At 32.8% G+C, this 18,210-nt stretch overlaps 1 protein-coding gene across 1 annotated transcript in view; it reads left to right on the forward strand.

Annotated features, from left to right (window-relative positions):
* LOC129231720 (uncharacterized) overlaps positions 1 to 18,210 on the forward strand; it is a 165,579-nt gene that overhangs the window by 91,130 nt on the left and 56,239 nt on the right. The window contains exons 5-9 of the mRNA XM_054866083.1: positions 598 to 737; positions 2,451 to 2,612; positions 3,726 to 3,797; positions 6,747 to 6,833; positions 12,777 to 12,862. Of these exons, the coding sequence (XP_054722058.1) occupies positions 598 to 737; positions 2,451 to 2,612; positions 3,726 to 3,797; positions 6,747 to 6,833; positions 12,777 to 12,862 (547 nt within the window). The remainder of the gene's footprint in view (positions 1 to 597; positions 738 to 2,450; positions 2,613 to 3,725; positions 3,798 to 6,746; positions 6,834 to 12,776; positions 12,863 to 18,210) is intronic.

Here is an 18,210-nt window from a genome sequence, read left to right on the forward strand (position 1 = left end):
ATGCAAATATTTTGGCTACTTTTCAAATTCACATTAAATGAAGCGATTATTCTAATTTTTTCTACCCATATAAAAAGCAACATAATTTTTAAACGTTTTAACGTCCCTTAAATTGTGAAACTAATACCTTTCATACCGTTGAAATTGTTTTCTCCATTCCTTAATAATATGTTTTACTTTATTTAATTAGCATGCATTCGTTTTACTGACTTAATGGCAAGTTTTGTTTAAACAGATCTAATATTCTATTTTTTAGAATTTGGGTTGTATTTTATACATTAGAGATGCTTTTTTTTTCATTGTCCCTTATGTTAAATTTTTAATTAAAATACAGTGTGGGGAAAATACTCTTGACTTAATTTTAAAACGTAATTAAATGCATGAAGTGTGTCTCAAGAGTAATTAGAGGCGTTAACAATATCTCATTGATCACAAAGTTGTTTTAAACAAATTTAGGTAACACTGAAGCCTCATTTAACTAAATTACGTTCTTGCTTCTCAACTTTACTTTGACAATGCTGACACTGTACTACGTTTAATGAAGTGTCGAGTATTAATTTTACAACAATGTTTTCGAGGGTTTTTTTTCTCCTTTAGGCTTTGACAAATATAAAGGCGGCTTAGACTCTGTTCACGATTTAACTGGCACAGAATCCGTGTACACAGCTTGGAGAGGAATCGAAATTATGTTCCATGTCTCGACGATGCTGCCACATGAAGAGCATGATCCACAAAAGGTAAGCTTGTTGTTAGTATAAAATTATAAATCGGAGATTTTATATACATACGGTTATATATACTCGTATCTCTACGCTGGTCGTAGAAGTACACGCAAACCTGTTTTTGTGCGGTCTTTTTTTGTGCGACTTTTTGCGTGGGATTTTTTTTTTTTTTTTTTTTTTTTTTTTTTTTTTTTTTTTTTGTGCAGTATATGAAAATTTCAATCAGATTGGGACTCAATTGACGAAATTATTTATAAAACGAGTTCGAGGTAGTAGTATCTTCAAGTGACCGCAGGGGCACCCCGATCCACGATGGAAAGTCACTGTGACATCCCAAAAATTTCTATTTCCGGGAAATTTTGCCTGACGATTGGGCAAAATTATCATCACTTGGTTTGTTGTGACTTCGTTTAGAGAAGCAGTGCCTATTTATTTCGTAAGTTTTTTGGGGGGTTTTCTACGTGAGACTTTTTTTATGCGATCCCTATCCATCGCATAAAAAAATAGCTGTGTTGCAAAAACTATTTTTTGTAGCTACTTGAGCAGTTGCGAACGATTTTTTATGCGATTTTTTATGCGTTCCCTACCCAACGCACCAAGACAGGTTGGGTGTAATTAGTAACGTGAGCTAATAACTCATCTAGAAATTTTGTAGAGCCATGTTCTGATAAACATGTGAAAGGTATGGTGTCATCAAGGATAAATGAAACCATACGTCAGTTCTTATAAACACGGTTTAATATACCCGCATTTCTTCGCTGGTCGTAAATTAGTTGTTGTTGCTGTCGTCGTTTCAAAAATGTCAGAGGTATGGGTATAGAAAAAGAATCAGATGGGGCCCAAAAACATGGAGCACAACCCGGGCTACATCTTAGGTTTTATCCATATAAAGGGTGTCCTTGCAGAAATTGGAGTTCATTTGAAGAGGGTCAAGGCAATAGAGATGCAGTTGAAGAGCTATGTAGGATCCAGCTGTGTTCCCAGGCAGTGTCAGCATTCTGCGCAGGTTCTGAAATTATCCGGCATGGATGTTTATTCCCTTTGTGTGCATTGACCATAGTCTACTGAAAATTGCGATAATCTCCTGATAGAGGTTTAGTTCAGAATGGCAGCATTTCTTCCGCGGTCTTCCACATAGTTTTTGCCATGCGACGGCATTTGCATCAGAACATGTGGCAATCCGGGGAACTGGATCTGTATTTCTATCTTCCTTGGCAAGGGAGTCTGCTTGTTCATGAGCGGGGTACCATCAAGGGGTGCAGGACTATATATATATATATATATATATATAGAGAGAGAGAGAGAAAGGGACCACATAATTAAGCCACTTTACTTTAAAGTTGTGTAGAGACGAAGCTGTTGGTCAGAAATTGACAAAATTTGTGTATATAACAAACATAAAGTTATCGTAAAAGTCAAAATACTTAAAATTACAGCTAAATTAAAAATTATTTCACAAAATGCAAATAAACTAGTTTTATCGCCTGATGTCTCCCCCAGACATACCTGAACCGTGCTAAAAACCAAACAAGCGGCAAAAGTTAAAAGAAAAGATGATGAAATTTAAAAGAAAGCAAATTCTATTCCACTGCGTCAATATATATATATATATATATATATATATATATATATATATATATATATATATATATATATATATATATATTTATATTTATATATATATATATATATATATATAAATATAAAATCAAACTCACTTCATTGCAGCTACAAAAAAAGAGGCACATCGGAAATGACATCGTATGTGTTGCATTCCTAGAAGGTGATGAAACTCTCTTCGCTCCAACATGTATAAAATCCCATTTCCTTCACACATTCATCGTTGTGCGCGCCAGTCCAACTGCGAAATCCTCACCCACGGCATATGAGGTAAGTTTGAAACATTACTTCTTATAAAGTTGATTAATATTGTAATTTTGGCACGTTTTAAAAGGGAAACTCAATGTGATAGTTTAAGCAGATAATTCGGATAAAATCTATCTGCAGCTGTCTAACGCAACTTCTAGTCGGTATTGATCATCTATATGCTTGGTACAATGCAGATAGAAACCTCTGCACGCTATAACCCTTTTTTCTCTTCCAATTCTTCTTATCTTTGTTTAAAATTAGCCGGTTTTTTGCCAGTGTAAACAGGCTCCTTAAAAAGTAAAACAAAATGTAATGTAATACGTTTTTGGCAAAGTAGGAAATTTGTGAAACTTAATATATAATTTTATGAAAATAGAGAATCATTTTAGGTATATGGCATAACTTATTCTTATAAATAAATAGATGTAAAAACATTTCCGCTTCCTGAAAACTGTTTTATTCATTACTCGGACGAAACTTTTGATTCCATAGCTATATTTACTATTTCATATGATAATCCTTCACCTTAATGGTTATTGCAATGGGGAGAACAAGGCTCTTGATCTTCAATGGGGATTGATAAGTGGTCTAGGATTTGCTAAGTTGGGCTCATTTTTGTATTTTTATTGAGTAACATTTTACTCAGTCTGGTACAAAGCCAACTAGATTTTTTACTGGTCTTCTTAAAATGATTGACGTTGACTAACATAACCGTAAACTAACAGAAATTTGATTTGACTCCGTAGTCCAATCCTTATTTCAATGGCACAGACCTGGAAAGAAAGAAAATCAAAACACTTGAAATAACTCTTCCAGAAATGTTTAAAATAAGCATATAGATATTGAGAGAAGTACTAATTCATAAACATCGGTGTCGAAAACGATTTTTCCCCTTAAATATTTTTGTGTTTCTTTGTGTTACATAGACTGATATATGTTTTTCTGTTATTTCACTTTAACATCTACATAAAACACGCTATATGGTACTTTTTATAAAATTTCTGAAGTTCACTATGAGGGAAAAAATAAGAGCACCTTCTTTATAACCAAAAACGTTTTTTATCAATTTTCAAACAAAAAAAAGCATAACATTAAACTTGTGAAAATTTTCATCACTTTAATATTCGCTTTTAGGTCTCCGTTGTATCGAGAGACGAAGTCGGAGCCTACAAACCCTACTTGTGGCATCGTTCAAAATTTGTAAAAGTAAGCAATTTATGAATAAATACTAATAAATAAGCAGCATAACATTTATTTACATGAATTTGTGAGTTATAGTAATATTTTTATGTATTGCATGTTGTGCAAGCAAAGTTATATTTTACTGAAGTCAAGACCTGCTTGCCAAAAGACACTAGAAGAATTGCTGACCTTCTAAGAGTGAATGGGGTTCCCAATTACAAAGAAATCCCTATTTTGGGTTACTAATAACGGTAAAACTTTTGAAATTACCAAGGAAAAAGGATCAGAAGCGAAAATGTGCGCTGTCAGCACTGTTATCAACTAGAAAATATCACTAATTTATACTTAGTTTCAAAGTTTCATTTCGCAATCTTGTTGCATTTTGGGATTTTTTTTCCCTTTAATTTTGCCTTTTTTTTTCTTGTTAAGACGATCGATATGACTTAGCAAAAATAGATAGAGATTGCTGGTTTTAACACCAAGACTAACTTAAATAAATATAATGAAAAGCATCTTTTGAACCAGTTGACAATACAAAAACTCAAGATTCTACTTAAAATCAAAGAGCATGTATAAGAAAAATTTCGGTAGAAATTATAAACGCTTCTTTGAAATGCATAAATGAGCGAGTTCTTTCAAATACAAAACATAATTTTCATCCAGGAATTTTGATAATACTTCCGCAACTCACCTTCATTCCATTCAAAGAGAGAGAGAGAGAGAGAGAGAGATAATAGAAAATAAAAACACTAAGACTTACTTTAAATTAGCAAACAAGAATTATGAGATTAGTTTCCGAATTATCAAACAGCGACTCTCATTTGTTAATGAATCGATTTTATAATGTTGGCTTTCCACAATTGCTGTAGGCGGTTGTATAATCTGCATTAGTTTCTGAAAGATTTGATTGTATAACATTTATTGTGCGTTGATAATGTTGAGCCAATAAAAAACAACGCGGTTTTTTTGCAGAAGATGCAATAAAATTATGGAAGCAACTACTTTAAGAAGTATTTAACGCAATGAAAAGAGTATTACTAGTTAATAAATTTGACAACAAGGGGCCTCATAGATGTGCTGTCAACACAGTTATATCTGCTGAATGTATCTGAAGTATAAATGTAGCAAAGCATCTATGCAACATTATTTTCTGAATAAAATAAAAATAGCTATAAATGGACTAATCATTAGAGGAAAAATAAAATTACACGATAAAATGTAGTACAATCAAATGAACGTACTTGAAAATGCACTTTGTAGTACATTTGGATGAATTTAGTTTTAAGTGCGTGTACATCAGTCAATATTCCACCAGTAAAAAATAAAAGGTATAACAGGTTCAATTAATAGTTGTGTTTTGAGGCTATATAAGCTGAGCTTTGATCAATTTTATTAGTAGGTTTAGTTATTTTCACAATCTCAATAAACTGAGCGATTTTTAAGATGGAAGGGGAAGAAAAGATGACTAGTGCTCCTAAAGTAGACCAACCCGGAAAAAATAGAATTATTGTGTTTTTTTTTTTAAATCGCAAACGGTGTTACTGCATTGTAAAACATGTATCCTGCAACGCAAATGACTGAATTTCAAGAGATCCAATATAGCTTTGATCGGTCGCCATTTTATGCATATTTCAGGAGGAGCAGCTCTAATTTTTAGAAAAAAAAAACGTAGTTTAATTTATATGTGTGTAAATTCCTAGATTTTTGAGTTAAGATACGTTTATTGAAAGATTATTTCTTTTTTGTCTAACCACATTCACTTTAATTCACTTTAACTCACCTAACTCTAATAAATTTATAATTAATAAGTTCAAAACTGCCGAAGGTATGGATACTTGACTGAATGCCTTTGAGAGACAATTTTTGGGAAGTTCGTACATGCGATCACATTTACTGACATATACTTACGCTAGAACAAGCACCCCCCCCCCCGCCCCCTGAGGCACTCAATGTGCACTACTTATTTGTTACACAAAAATTGCAAAAAACGGTCAATCTTTGATAGGCATTATAAGGAAAACGCTTGAAGATATTTTGCATTCAATTGTGAAAATATGTTAAAAATTTAAAAAAAAAAAAATGCTGAAAAGTTCGACAAAATTCAAAAACTAGGAAGCCCGGCATAATTTTTTTTTTAAATTTATTTATTTATTTATTTATTTATTTATTTTGGGGGGGGGGGGGGGGTAAGCCAAAACTTGAACACTTAAATACGATCAGAAATTGCATATTTTTAACATTATTTCTAAGGAATTCAGACGATATGAGCAAAAATTTACACTAAAGAAGTAAAAGCTGAAAAATTCGATGAAATTCGAAAATTGATACCCTGAGCCTCTCATGAAAAACTTTTTAATCCTAGCAAACTTTTGAACATTTAAATTACATAGATGAGAAAATGTACCTGTTTTAGCACTGTTTCTAAATTATTTATGTATTTTCAGTTTTTAAGTCCACCTTAATGTCGTACCCTGCGCTTTTTTTCTTTTTTTAGGAATTAAGAACTAATCGTAGTTCAATTTGTTTTTTCAAAAAATGAACTCATTAAGACTTAGCTCCTGAAGTAGATGGCCTTGACATGACCAAGGTTGGCAAATTTTAAGGGGAAACCGATTTTGTACAGACAAAATTTAACAAAGGAAAAATTAAGGTATAACTTTTAAAATTGTGAAGGTTTTTATATGATACTCGACAAAACTCGCGCACAAAAGCTCAAAAGCCTTCCTTTGTAAATTTTCTCAAGAACCAAGCTTTTTACTCAATTTTTGCAATGAACCAGACGTTTTACTCAAATTTTCCAACTTCTGACTACGACGCATAGGATTCGTTGCCCCCCCCCCCACACGTCTTCAATTTAATATGATGAATCTACTAAAAATGTTACATTGGGTGGCAGAACTAAAAGTGCCGTCTTTGAATACATTCATAATGTAATTCTTCCCCTTTGTGAGTGACTCTTTCCTTTAATTTCAGGATTCATTATTTCGAGAGTGGCTTCTAACAAAAATTGTTAATGGCGAAAGAGCAAGCTACTCAGCTCCAAAATTTGCGCGCATGCAGGTAAGATATATCTCTCCACAAAACAACCCTGTTATAAAGATTTACGCGCCGAGAAAATAACAAACTCTTACCCACACAAAAGAATCGCTTCATATTAAACCCAACCCTCGATCGGGAAAAATTATGATAATAATGTCAATCCATAGTGACGAACGCAACATTCAGAGACTCTGTTTTGTTGCATATTATGAGTTTAAAACGTCTAATAATCATTTACTTGCGGTTTTGTGGAATTTTGTGAAAGAATAAAACTTATGTGTAATATTCATGCAATAAAACACAGTAAAAATCACATAAATTGGTTTTTGAAACTAAATTACTATAGTGTGACGAACGTAACATTTTTGCAACCTTGAATTTGCAACATGAATTTCAGCTCTCAATTTCTCTAAAGTTTAGATAGATATTATTGTAAAAACAGTGAAATGCGTTATTTTCATTCCTTAACTTTATTTTTCAGGCAGAATAATACTCATTCTTCTTATAATGTAACAGAAATGAATATTTCTTCAAAATATGACGTGTGACGAACGTAACATTAAAGAGCGTAACTCTGAAGTTACGTTCGTCACGGTAATGAATCGTGTAGTTTTTTTAGACCGTTACGTGTCTAAATATTAATTAATAAGTAAGCACTGATATTTTGTCTTAAAAGTAACACTTATATAAAAAAAATTTCAACATGGATTAAAAAATGCTTTTTCATTGGCTTTGTGCTTTTTTTTTTCCTCCTCTGTTTTGAAGTGAAACTTTTTATGCGAGAGCTTCGCATTTCTGGTACCCAACATTTTTGTGTGACGGAAGTGACGTAGTTGTTTTTTAATTGTTTCCAGAAAGAATGGAAAATGATAGCGTTTAAATTTAATTTTGTTAGTAAAATTAACAATTTAATTTCCAAACTTAAGTAATCATATATTTGTGGATTTGAGTCACTTTAAACGTTTCAAATATTATGCAAGTTTTCGAGGATTTCTTTGATTCAAGTTCAAGAGCGAAAACCACATTGCTAAGGTTTAGCCTTGAATTTAGTTTAACTTTCATTAACAAAATTAACTTTATTATTACTATTATTTTTTTTATTGTTTTTGGCAACAGTTAAAAGGCGGATTTCGAGCAATTTTTAGTTTTCGCACTGTTTATAATCTATTTTCTTCATTAAAATATACAACCATTTTGTGATTATGCCTAAGTCAGACGCAGAAAGAACAAGAGCTTGGAGTGAGAGAAAACGTACGGTGAAATGGCAGTTTAGAATGTAATAAAGAAGAAAAGATAAAAGATTTTCTTCTGTCTTGGGGCTTTACAACGCATTTTTTTTTAATGAGACACAAGCGGAACTTTTTTTTTTCCAGAAAGCTATCGAAAAATGTAATCTTCTTTACGAAAACAATATTTATTGTAAGGAGTGTTTTTTCAAGAAATCTTCTCCCAGGAACTTTTTGACTTTATTATTTAGCAAGATAACATATAAAAGCCTATTTTTTCCTGTGACTACATGGAATTGGCGTGCTTTTTGAATCTTTCCGTATACTTAGCATGTTGAGAAAGGCGAATTTTACATCGAATATTTACATCGAATGTATGCTTAAAAAATTACAGGTCGCGTTTCTTGAATGCTTTATGGTTAAAATGAACATGCTGTTGTTGAAGATCTTCAAGCAGTAATTATTCTACGCACGGCGTCCATCTTGAAAAACCTTTTACGAGATTCAAAAATTAAGAATGTTATGTCTTAAATTTAATACATTAATATTGATTGAGTTTGAAATTTTGGCCTGCAGGTTGACATTTTCGTGGAATGACCCAGTATCTAGTTTTCCTGACAGGTTTCTTCCTCATCCTCTCAAAAAAAAAAAAAAAAAAAAACTCGTCCACAAAAAGTATTGACGCCTTTTTGGCTTGACAAACTAGCATCCTCCCTGCTTTCCCTTTCGTCACACCTACTTCTGCTAAACCTATTCCACTGCCGACTCCTTTCCACTATAAATAGATCTTTGGAATTTTTTTGTGCAGCATGGAGCGAAGTTTTAAAAAGAGAGATGATTGCTAGGTGAGCAAAAACCTTCCCGCCAAATAGCATTTAAAAAAAATTTCAAGGAGTTATCCAGTGGGGACATTTGAGCGGAAATATGTGATGAAAGGGGAAACTGGGAGGATGCTAGTTTGACAGGGTAAATATATATAAGCATCAATCCTGCTTTCGAACGAGGTTTCCTTTTTTTTTTTTTTTTTTTTTTGATCGAGGGACAGGAAGATATTTGGTGGGCAAACTAGATATCATAACTTTTCAAGACCGAATGTTATGTGGTTTTGGAGTTTAAGCATTCTTTTGTGGAAGCAGGAGTTTAAGGTTTTCTTGGCGGGTAAATTTTTACACATGTGATTGTTTTTTGAGGACATTTTCCGTATTTTTGCAATGTTATTACTTTGTTCGTATTATTTTTTGCAATACAGTTTAAGTGTGTGGTTTTCTGAAATTGACTTATATTTTAATTATTTATGTATTTGTCCAAAAAACAATGATATCACAAAATATTTCCTACCTTTGACTAAAATTCCAATTATTTATATTTCATTTTTTTCCACATACAAAGTAAAGGAGCTCCTCACATCGCAAATATCGCCCCCCACGAACATCTGGACCCCGAAATAATTCAAAAGCGCAAAGGAAAAATATTTTTACAGAATTCTGTGGTAGACAAAGGGATCCCTTAAAATGCTTAGCGACAAGTCCCAAAACCAGTAAATCCATCACTGAAGAATTACTTAAGTTGTACTTAATTAAGTGTAGGGAAAAATTGGATATAGTAAGACAACAACAATATATTTTCTGTTTGGATATTTCTAGCCTGGTAAAACTCTTCAAAAGGCAGGTCGACATACTATAAACAATATTATAAAAAGAAATTGAGTTCCAGTATCATGTAAGAAAAATAACTATGTCATTATAGTTTGAACCCATCGAAGTAATATTTCTTCCATTATTTCTTGCACTGTTTTTAAACTGTTGGATAAATTTTACAGACTGGTGTAGTATTTAATTTAGAAGTTCGCCAACATGTAATATGCCTTGCATTTAGTTATTTGATATTAGCTGTAAGTTACCACCCTTAGTTACCTACCCACCCGTAAGTTACCTAGCCATGGCTAGGGCACAACTACTAGCATGTACCGGCAATCCGGTTACGACAACTAGAAACTGCAGTTTTGCCGTTGTTATAGGCACAGCTGTCATCCTTCAGCTTCAATGAGAAGATATCTGCCTCCAACTTGGTTATTGATTATTCTAAACTGACGAGCCCATAACATGGGATAAACAGCTGTCTCTGGGTGTCGTAACCTGGCTGTCCGCATGTGTTTGTAATTTGATGTTGTTTCAAACTGATTTTCGCCAATCTCCTTGGAGTGTAACTCGGATCGTTCTGAAATAGTTTTTGGGCATGATTTAGTACACATCTGTTAAAGTACCTACCGTGCCTATCTCGTCAAGAGAGATTTACGTCACCAAATAATATGAAAATAAATCAATTTTAAAATAGGTGAAGCTCAGTTTATTAAACTTAAAATTTCATGGTCGTGAAAATTATTCCATACATTATATTGTATTGAATTTAACTGTGTAATAATTTTAAAAGAAATCATTTAGAAACAATTATATTAAGCGTCGTAATTGTCACACATCGTTCGAACAACATCAGAGATATTTTTTATAGGTTTCCCAAAACTATAAAACGATAAACGATATAGAGGTTTTTTTTTTTACAGTAAAGAGCCTTTTTATGCAATTTATGCCCATAAAATAAAATTTAGAATACTTTGGAATATTGTTAACTAACTTTCTTGCATTGTCATCCGATTCTGAAATGTTTTTAGAATTTCAAGTCTCTAGCTCATCGGGAAGTTAAAATCAGACAGAAGATTCCTTCCGAACACAAGGTAGAATAAAGCATAGTAAAATAGATTCAAAAATAAATTATCTGAACAAAAGTAACTGAACAATACATAATGTATAGTAAGTTTAAAAACAATACATTAACTTCTCTTTTTGTGCGTAACATATGCTTTTTGCAAGCATAATGCTTGTTATGTTTAATCATTGTCACATATATTTTAAATTCAAAGGTAACTTAAAAGTACAGAATAAAGGAACTAACTAGAAATCTCAGGTAGACGGTTTAAATACTTTAATGGAAAATTGTAGATGGAATAACGTACATGCGGTTGAGAATTGTTCTAGAAATAATGACTTAAGTTCGGTCAGGTGGACTCCAGAAATATATACGTGAGAAAAATAAGCGAGAAACTCTTTGATCACTATTTGCAAACTAGAACCAGGACGTGATTACAGAGTAGCCAAACTAGGCTGTGGCTTAGGGCCCTCGCTTTTTTGGGGCCCTCTAATGGCTAAACCAGTTTTAGCCAAAGGTAAATTGTTTTAGCCAAACAGCAAGGTTTGACTACAGATTCGAGCCGAAAAAGCCTTTGACCTAGGGTCCCCAATATCTTAATCGGGCCTTGATTAAAGCCACAAAAAGATGGTTTATTTATGCAAAACGGTTTACTACCCTTTAGATCAGGAGTGCGTTTGTAAATTTTCTAGTGCCAGATTTGTACTGCGTATAAAGGGTGTCTCAAAATTAACGCAAGATTTGAATTTGACGCCATTTTTGCAGTAAATTGTTGACAACCCTGAAAAAAAAAACATCTGCTAGACCTAGAAAAAAAAAAAAAAACAAGCTGCTAGTTTAGGGTTAGTAAAAATAACGCATTATACGACACATACACACACACACACACACACACACAATAACGCGTTTTCACTGTTGAACAATTATTTCAAATATAATGAAAGTTGAGGCTGATCAAGCAGTAACTGTTATTGACACTCGCTATCGCAAGACGGTAATGCACGGGAGGTTGTGGGATTGTCGACATAGGTTTTTGACTTCAATTAACTCCATAAGAAGAAATCTAATGATGTTAACTCACGCGATCTAGGGGACCAATTCTGATCACCGAAACGAGAGAGCACACAACTAGGATATGTATCATGCAGTAATTGAATTGTTTCACTGACTGTAATACATGTGTTGGTTATGAAAAATAATGAATTAAAAAAAGAAAAAAAAACAATGAACGAGGAAAATAAAAAGGAAACATGGGGTGAATGATAAGCAAATGCAGAAAAGCGTTACTGGTAATAGCATTTTGATACATTCCAGCACCAATGCACCTTCAGGCGTAATTCCATACCCGGATCTGCGTAGCCGCAGACCCCGCAGCGCGGGGGGAGGTGGAGGGCGCGTCCTTAAAGGGCCCAACGGATCAATAAATTGAAAAAAGAAAAAAACAACTAGTACTAAGACTTATTAACATTGCAAATATACACTGCTGGCCTCTGAGGAGGGGGCCAACAGCGTTTGTTTCAGGGGGGGCGTCAAAAATGTATATATTCAAGCCTGCGCAATTCGTTGACGAACAATGAGTCTTCTGAAAATTAGGCACTCCTGAGTAATTTTTACAATGAGTTTTGGACAGTGATCTCGAGCCCCCAGGTAACTGCTTGACAAGACCCCTTTGAATTCTACTTTCCCATTTGCATCGTCATCCTCTCCTCTCCTGGGTATTTTCCTCTGTTGTCTACCCTTTTCCCAGCCCTAAACGTGTGCTGTATGTGACAATTAGGATGCTATATCGTTTATGAAGTTATTTCTTTAAAAAACCTAAGAAAGATCATCTAAGGTCGACGTCTATTAAAGATAACAAGTTGGTATTAATTTTTATGAGCAATTAAAATAGTCTTAAAAGTCTAAAATGGGACATGTGAATAGTTTGAGTGAGATTTTAATGTTTTGAAATAATAATTTCTACTTTACTCAACATTTAAAACTTATTATACAAAAGCAGATAGAGATGAAGAAGAAAGATATTACTCTGTTTCAGGACCGGACAAGAAGTCAGATGCTTGAAGACATTGTTACGAATTTGCAAAATCATGTTGAAACTGGTCAGATTCCTAAACCTTACAGGTAAGAAAGATTTAAATGTAATCCTATGCTGAAGTGCGGTAGAACATCGAGTACCTGAATGCCAATCGACCGAAACAATGGCACTGCAGTCGGCCAAATGAAGTTTTCACACCATATAAGAAGCCTTACTTTATTGCTACTAAACTTGTTAAACACGGCTGTCCAAAATATTTAGTTATTCTTTAGACAATGCTTTAGTAACACTTTTTCAATATTTAATCTCCGTAGTTGTACATTTATATTATTACTCAAAGGTGTTTTCTGTGTTAGCGCCATAACTTCGTCATTAATTAATCAAACTTGATATGTAAGGCATCAGTTCAAAGATTTGTTTCCCCCGCTTTCGGCGAAAAATAAAGAGAAAGTAAACATTGTAATGGTTTTTCAAAAAAATCGGATCATTCTGGTTTTATTAAGCATTTCTTTAATGCATAGCTACCAGCGTGTGAACCTGTGTGGCTCAGGGGATTAGAGCGTCGATCAGGAACACAAACATCGTGCGTTCGGTATCATCGTTAGTTTTGTCAATTTTGAATGACTTTTTTTCCTCTGGTTGATCTTGATCCAAATTTCCGAGAATATATAATTTAAACACACTGCAGGTCCCTTTTAAGATCAAATCTTTTTTCTTTTAAGATTGCGGCAAATCGCAGTATCATGAATAATATTTCATAAGATTTTTTGTTTTTGCTGCTTCCTTAATACTTTATAACTCTACAAAAGTAAGGTATCATTTCATTCTATTTTTCACCATCTTTGGCGAAAAATAAACAGAAAATTCCCATTGTGACAGTTTTTCGAAAAATTACCAGAAAAAAATTGGATTTTTGAATTAATGCAGTCAAGTGCGAATGTTTCAGACGGATGAGCTATAGCAACTCTTAATTATTGGTGTATCAACAGGTTGCCGTTGTTCAAACTATGTGAAACTTTTTTTACAAATGTTTTGACACAAAAGAAAAAATATAAGAGGGTGTGTGATTTGAAAAATCGACTTTCGTTTTTTTCCGTGGGGTTCGGGAGGGGGGCACCATAGTGCAGATGCTTCCAACCGAGAATTGCAATATTTTTTTGCGCTGCCGTAGTCTAGTATTGTCATTCAACATTAGAACGCCCGATTGAGAAAGCCAGGCGCCGAATCGCCTCTTCCAGTTTCAAGCGTGTGTCACTGTACCAAGTAGCATCATCCGTATGCAAAGCTATGATGTTTTCCTCGCGGGATTTTTGAAGATGATGAACGTTCATGAGATATAACAAATATCTCATGAACGTGCTTGGTTCTTATGTTGACAAATAATGTTGCGTCGTATCCTTCATGCACTGTAAAAACGATTCAGAAACGTTTCAGTAAAATAATGGTGCCCAATTTCTGTCAGTAACATATCTTGCAAAATCCAGAAATGTTTTCCGCTAAAATTCAGTAACCTTCCTGAAGTTATCCTGGAAGTCTCCTGAGAAATTCAGAAATCTTTTCGTTAAAAGCTAGTCGTGTGTCTAGAAAATTAGAATAAACTTAGGAATGAATAATATAATAGCTCGGCAGTTTCCTGATTTGTCAAGGAAGTTCCAAGAGCATTATTGCATACATGGCCAAAGCTGAGCCAGAATTGCAAGTACAAACGAGAATTATACCCGTCTGCAATTCTTGCAAAGCAAAGTTGTTCTCAATTATTAGCTCCCTTTGAGAGCTTTATTAATTATGGACGGGCCACAATTGAACTGAAGCCGACGCACTTTACGTTCAGTTAATCTTTAAACTGGGAGATAAAAATATTTTTCACAACTGTGAAAAGTCTGCATTCGTGCGCCTTGTAGCAATTCAGGAAACTTTTTGACAAGGATACTTGATTTTTAAAGGAAATGGATAAAACAATTAAAATCCCGAAACGTAACACGGAAATACCCAGTAACGTTTCGGAATTTTTTACAGTGTGTCTCTTTAAATAGTTTGACTTTTATACACACCTCACCTCGGTCCTCAGACGCCCGACTCACGTGATTATTATCATAGTGATTGAATTATCTCGTAATAGTTAACGTAAAAACATACACAATGTGAAATTTTGAAAGCTATTAGGATCAACGTTTTAATATATATATATATATATATATATATATATATATATATATATATATATATATATATATATATATATATATATATATATATATATATATATATGTATGTATGTATATATATATATATATTAGGGTGCGCCTTATAATACACTTTTTAAAAAAATTTGAATTTCTTATGGGGCACCCCTTTAATTGCTTCCTTTTGATGAAAAAACACGAACTTAAAAGTTTCAAAGAATTTGAACAAAATTTAGAGGTTGCTACCAGCGATTAAAATTACGTTCATGGTGAAAAAATAGAGTAAAAATATACCCCCCCCCCCCATTTTCTATTGCAATATTTGACATCAACATGAAATTGGGTTTGTTAGAGTAAAAACATAACCCCAATACTTATTTCCTATACATAAAAAAAATAATAAGCATTTCATGGTTGCTATGCTGTGTAATAATGTCAAACAAAAATCATGCAAAAGTTCCACTATGCAATTCATATCATTGGTTTACAATTTCAGTCTTTTACATTCACCAATATTGTAATCCCCCCCCCCCCTTTGTTTCTAGTAATGTGAAATATACAAGCCTTTTTCTGATTGCTACTCATCATCCAAACTATTTGATGATATATCTTCAAAAAAAAAAAAAAAAAAAAAAAACCTTGACGAAAAGACCTTTATGGTGAAAAATCTGAATGTTAGTAACGAAATCCTCTATTTTTTCCCTTTGGTTTTAGTTCTACAACATCTGCTGTACAGTGTTTCATTGGAGGAGTTGTTCTTTTAGGTTTCTTTAAGAGAGAGAGAGACCAATTTGGAGTTTGTCTCTTCAGAAATGACACGTAGATGTCAAATAAAAGTACTTGAAGCAACATTTTCCTTCTTGCAAGTGAAAATGCTTTTCAACAACAGACCAAATCTAGATGAACTTTATTGCAAATTCTTGTTCTTCAGAATCAGTCAAAGCAGTCAAAGTGCATTCAGTTACTTTAGGACTTAAAAAAAAAAAAAAATACACTACAGTTGATTCTGATTCTTCATGAGTTTCTTCCTTTAAAATTTTTTTTTCACGCAAGTTCGGTTGCCTTTTTAAATAGAGATTTATTTGTAACCAGTTTCGCCTTAGACTCCTAGTTTTCTTTCAGTTAGAAATAATTTCTCGCATGGAAGTGAAATCTTGCGTGAAGTATCATCAGCAAGAGCAAGGTCAAGCAAAAAATCTAACGATGGATTCCAATAATTTTGTTTTTGATTATTGAAATAGAATTCTTTTAATTTTTTTTTTTTTTTTTTGAGTTCTTAACTGACAACTTGTGTTTATTTGAGTTGCTAACCAACAGTTAGTTAAGAGGTTGGGAGTTGGTTGCAGCTACAGTTAATTAACATGATTTAATAAAATAAGAAATAATTTCGAAGTCAGTAACAATCTAATTTATTACTAATTAAAATTATTGACAAAAAGATAACATAAATAAGTATTATAATAATCGATGCAAAAAAAAAAAAATGTTAGATTTCAAACTTTGCAGCAATGGTAGCAACCTCTAAATTTTATTCAATTTTTATTTTTCAGATATGTGAATTTTTTTTTCATCCAAAGGAACAAAGTGAGAGGGTGCCTCTTGAAAAAATAACATCTTCAAAAATAAGACGCACCCTAATATATATATATATATATATATATATATATATATATATATATATATATATATATATATATATATATATATATATATATATATATATATATATATATATATATAGATAGATAGATAGATAGATAGATAGATAGATAGATAGATAGATATTGAAATGTAAAAAAAAGTTTTTTAAAGTACAAATTTTCCCTTTGGTTTGAATAAATGAAAAAAGAATAATATCAATATAATCTACGAGAAACTTTACCTTCTTATCTTGAATTTGTCTAATATTGATTTCAAATTAAAGATTGCAGTCCAAGCTTTCGGTTGTAATTTTTGATTGCAAATACTTTTATATGACTAATCACATTTCTTTAAGGACCACCTCCAGAAGATAATGATGCCTTTCTCTTTCTTCTTACTGTTACTGTATTGATTATAGTTAATCTTTCTAAAACTTCTATCACCAAACTAGCTGAGCGTATGAGTTTGGTTCATAATGATTATATCAGTCGATTCGATTGAACGTAATAGATGCTGTTACCGAAATCAATGTTATTAGCATTTATTTACTATAGGGGTTGGTTGGAAGTCCTTTTTAATGTCATTCACTATTGATTATTTTTGAATAATGTACAAATACTGCAAGTAGTCTTTCGTTCTGAATATCTTTGATTTGCTTGTTTCGGATTCTACCGTATGACTACTTTCCTACGAAGTTTTTTTTTCTTTGTTGAAAGATTTCAGTAACAACATGTAACTTTTAAAGATTCAGCAACATTTTGTGTATCATGTAACGCAACTAAACTAACGTAATGTCACATTTTTTAATTACTTCTAGCAATTACCTACATCTAGAATCACCTTAATTGCTTGAGTTATGGTGCGGTAGTAATAAACAAGCCTTTGGTTCTAAAGATAGTCTAAGAGTATTAAAAAAAAAAAAAAAAATCAGCTGAACCGTGCGGAGCATTCGCGCGACAGTGGGAATTAAAAAATTCGTTCTTTTTTTCTTCCTTCCTTTTTCACTTCCTTTTACAAAAAAGGAAGTATAGTATTCGCAAAAAAAAATCACTCAAAAATCGGCTTTACTTTTTATTTTGCTCATCCCTGAATGAATGCTGAGTTTTTTTTTTCAACAAGACCACACGTTTATAAGTGCCTTAGAACGTATAGACCCCCGAAATATCCATTTTGACAATCTCCAAATTAATTACAACGAGTTTTCTTGTGACGTCCGTTTGTGCGTATGTGCGTATGTATGTCGCATAACTCAAGAACGGTATGTCCTAGAAAGTTGAAATTTGGTACGTAGACTCCTAGTGGGGTCTAGTTGTGCACCTCCTCTTTTGGTTGCAATCGGGTGTTTATAAAGGGGGCCAGTCTTTTGATCGCCAATTTTTGTCACCAACTTGGCGACACATTTTTTTTTTTAAATCTGGTTTCAATTTGGCCACTGTTGGTGATATTTAGATAGTTAACTATTGAATCACATTAAAATTGCCAATAATGGGGAAATAACATTAAGTTGGTGTTAAATTAAGTCATGTGATGCACATCAGCTCGTTTTTTTAAGTGTCAGTAGTTATAAACAAATCCTAGGATTTTAAGATAGTCTAAGAGTATTTTTAAAA

The sequence above is a fragment of the Uloborus diversus genome, chromosome 10 (genome assembly GCF_026930045.1).
Source record: "Uloborus diversus isolate 005 chromosome 10, Udiv.v.3.1, whole genome shotgun sequence".
Taxonomy (NCBI): Eukaryota; Metazoa; Arthropoda; class Arachnida; order Araneae; family Uloboridae; genus Uloborus; species Uloborus diversus.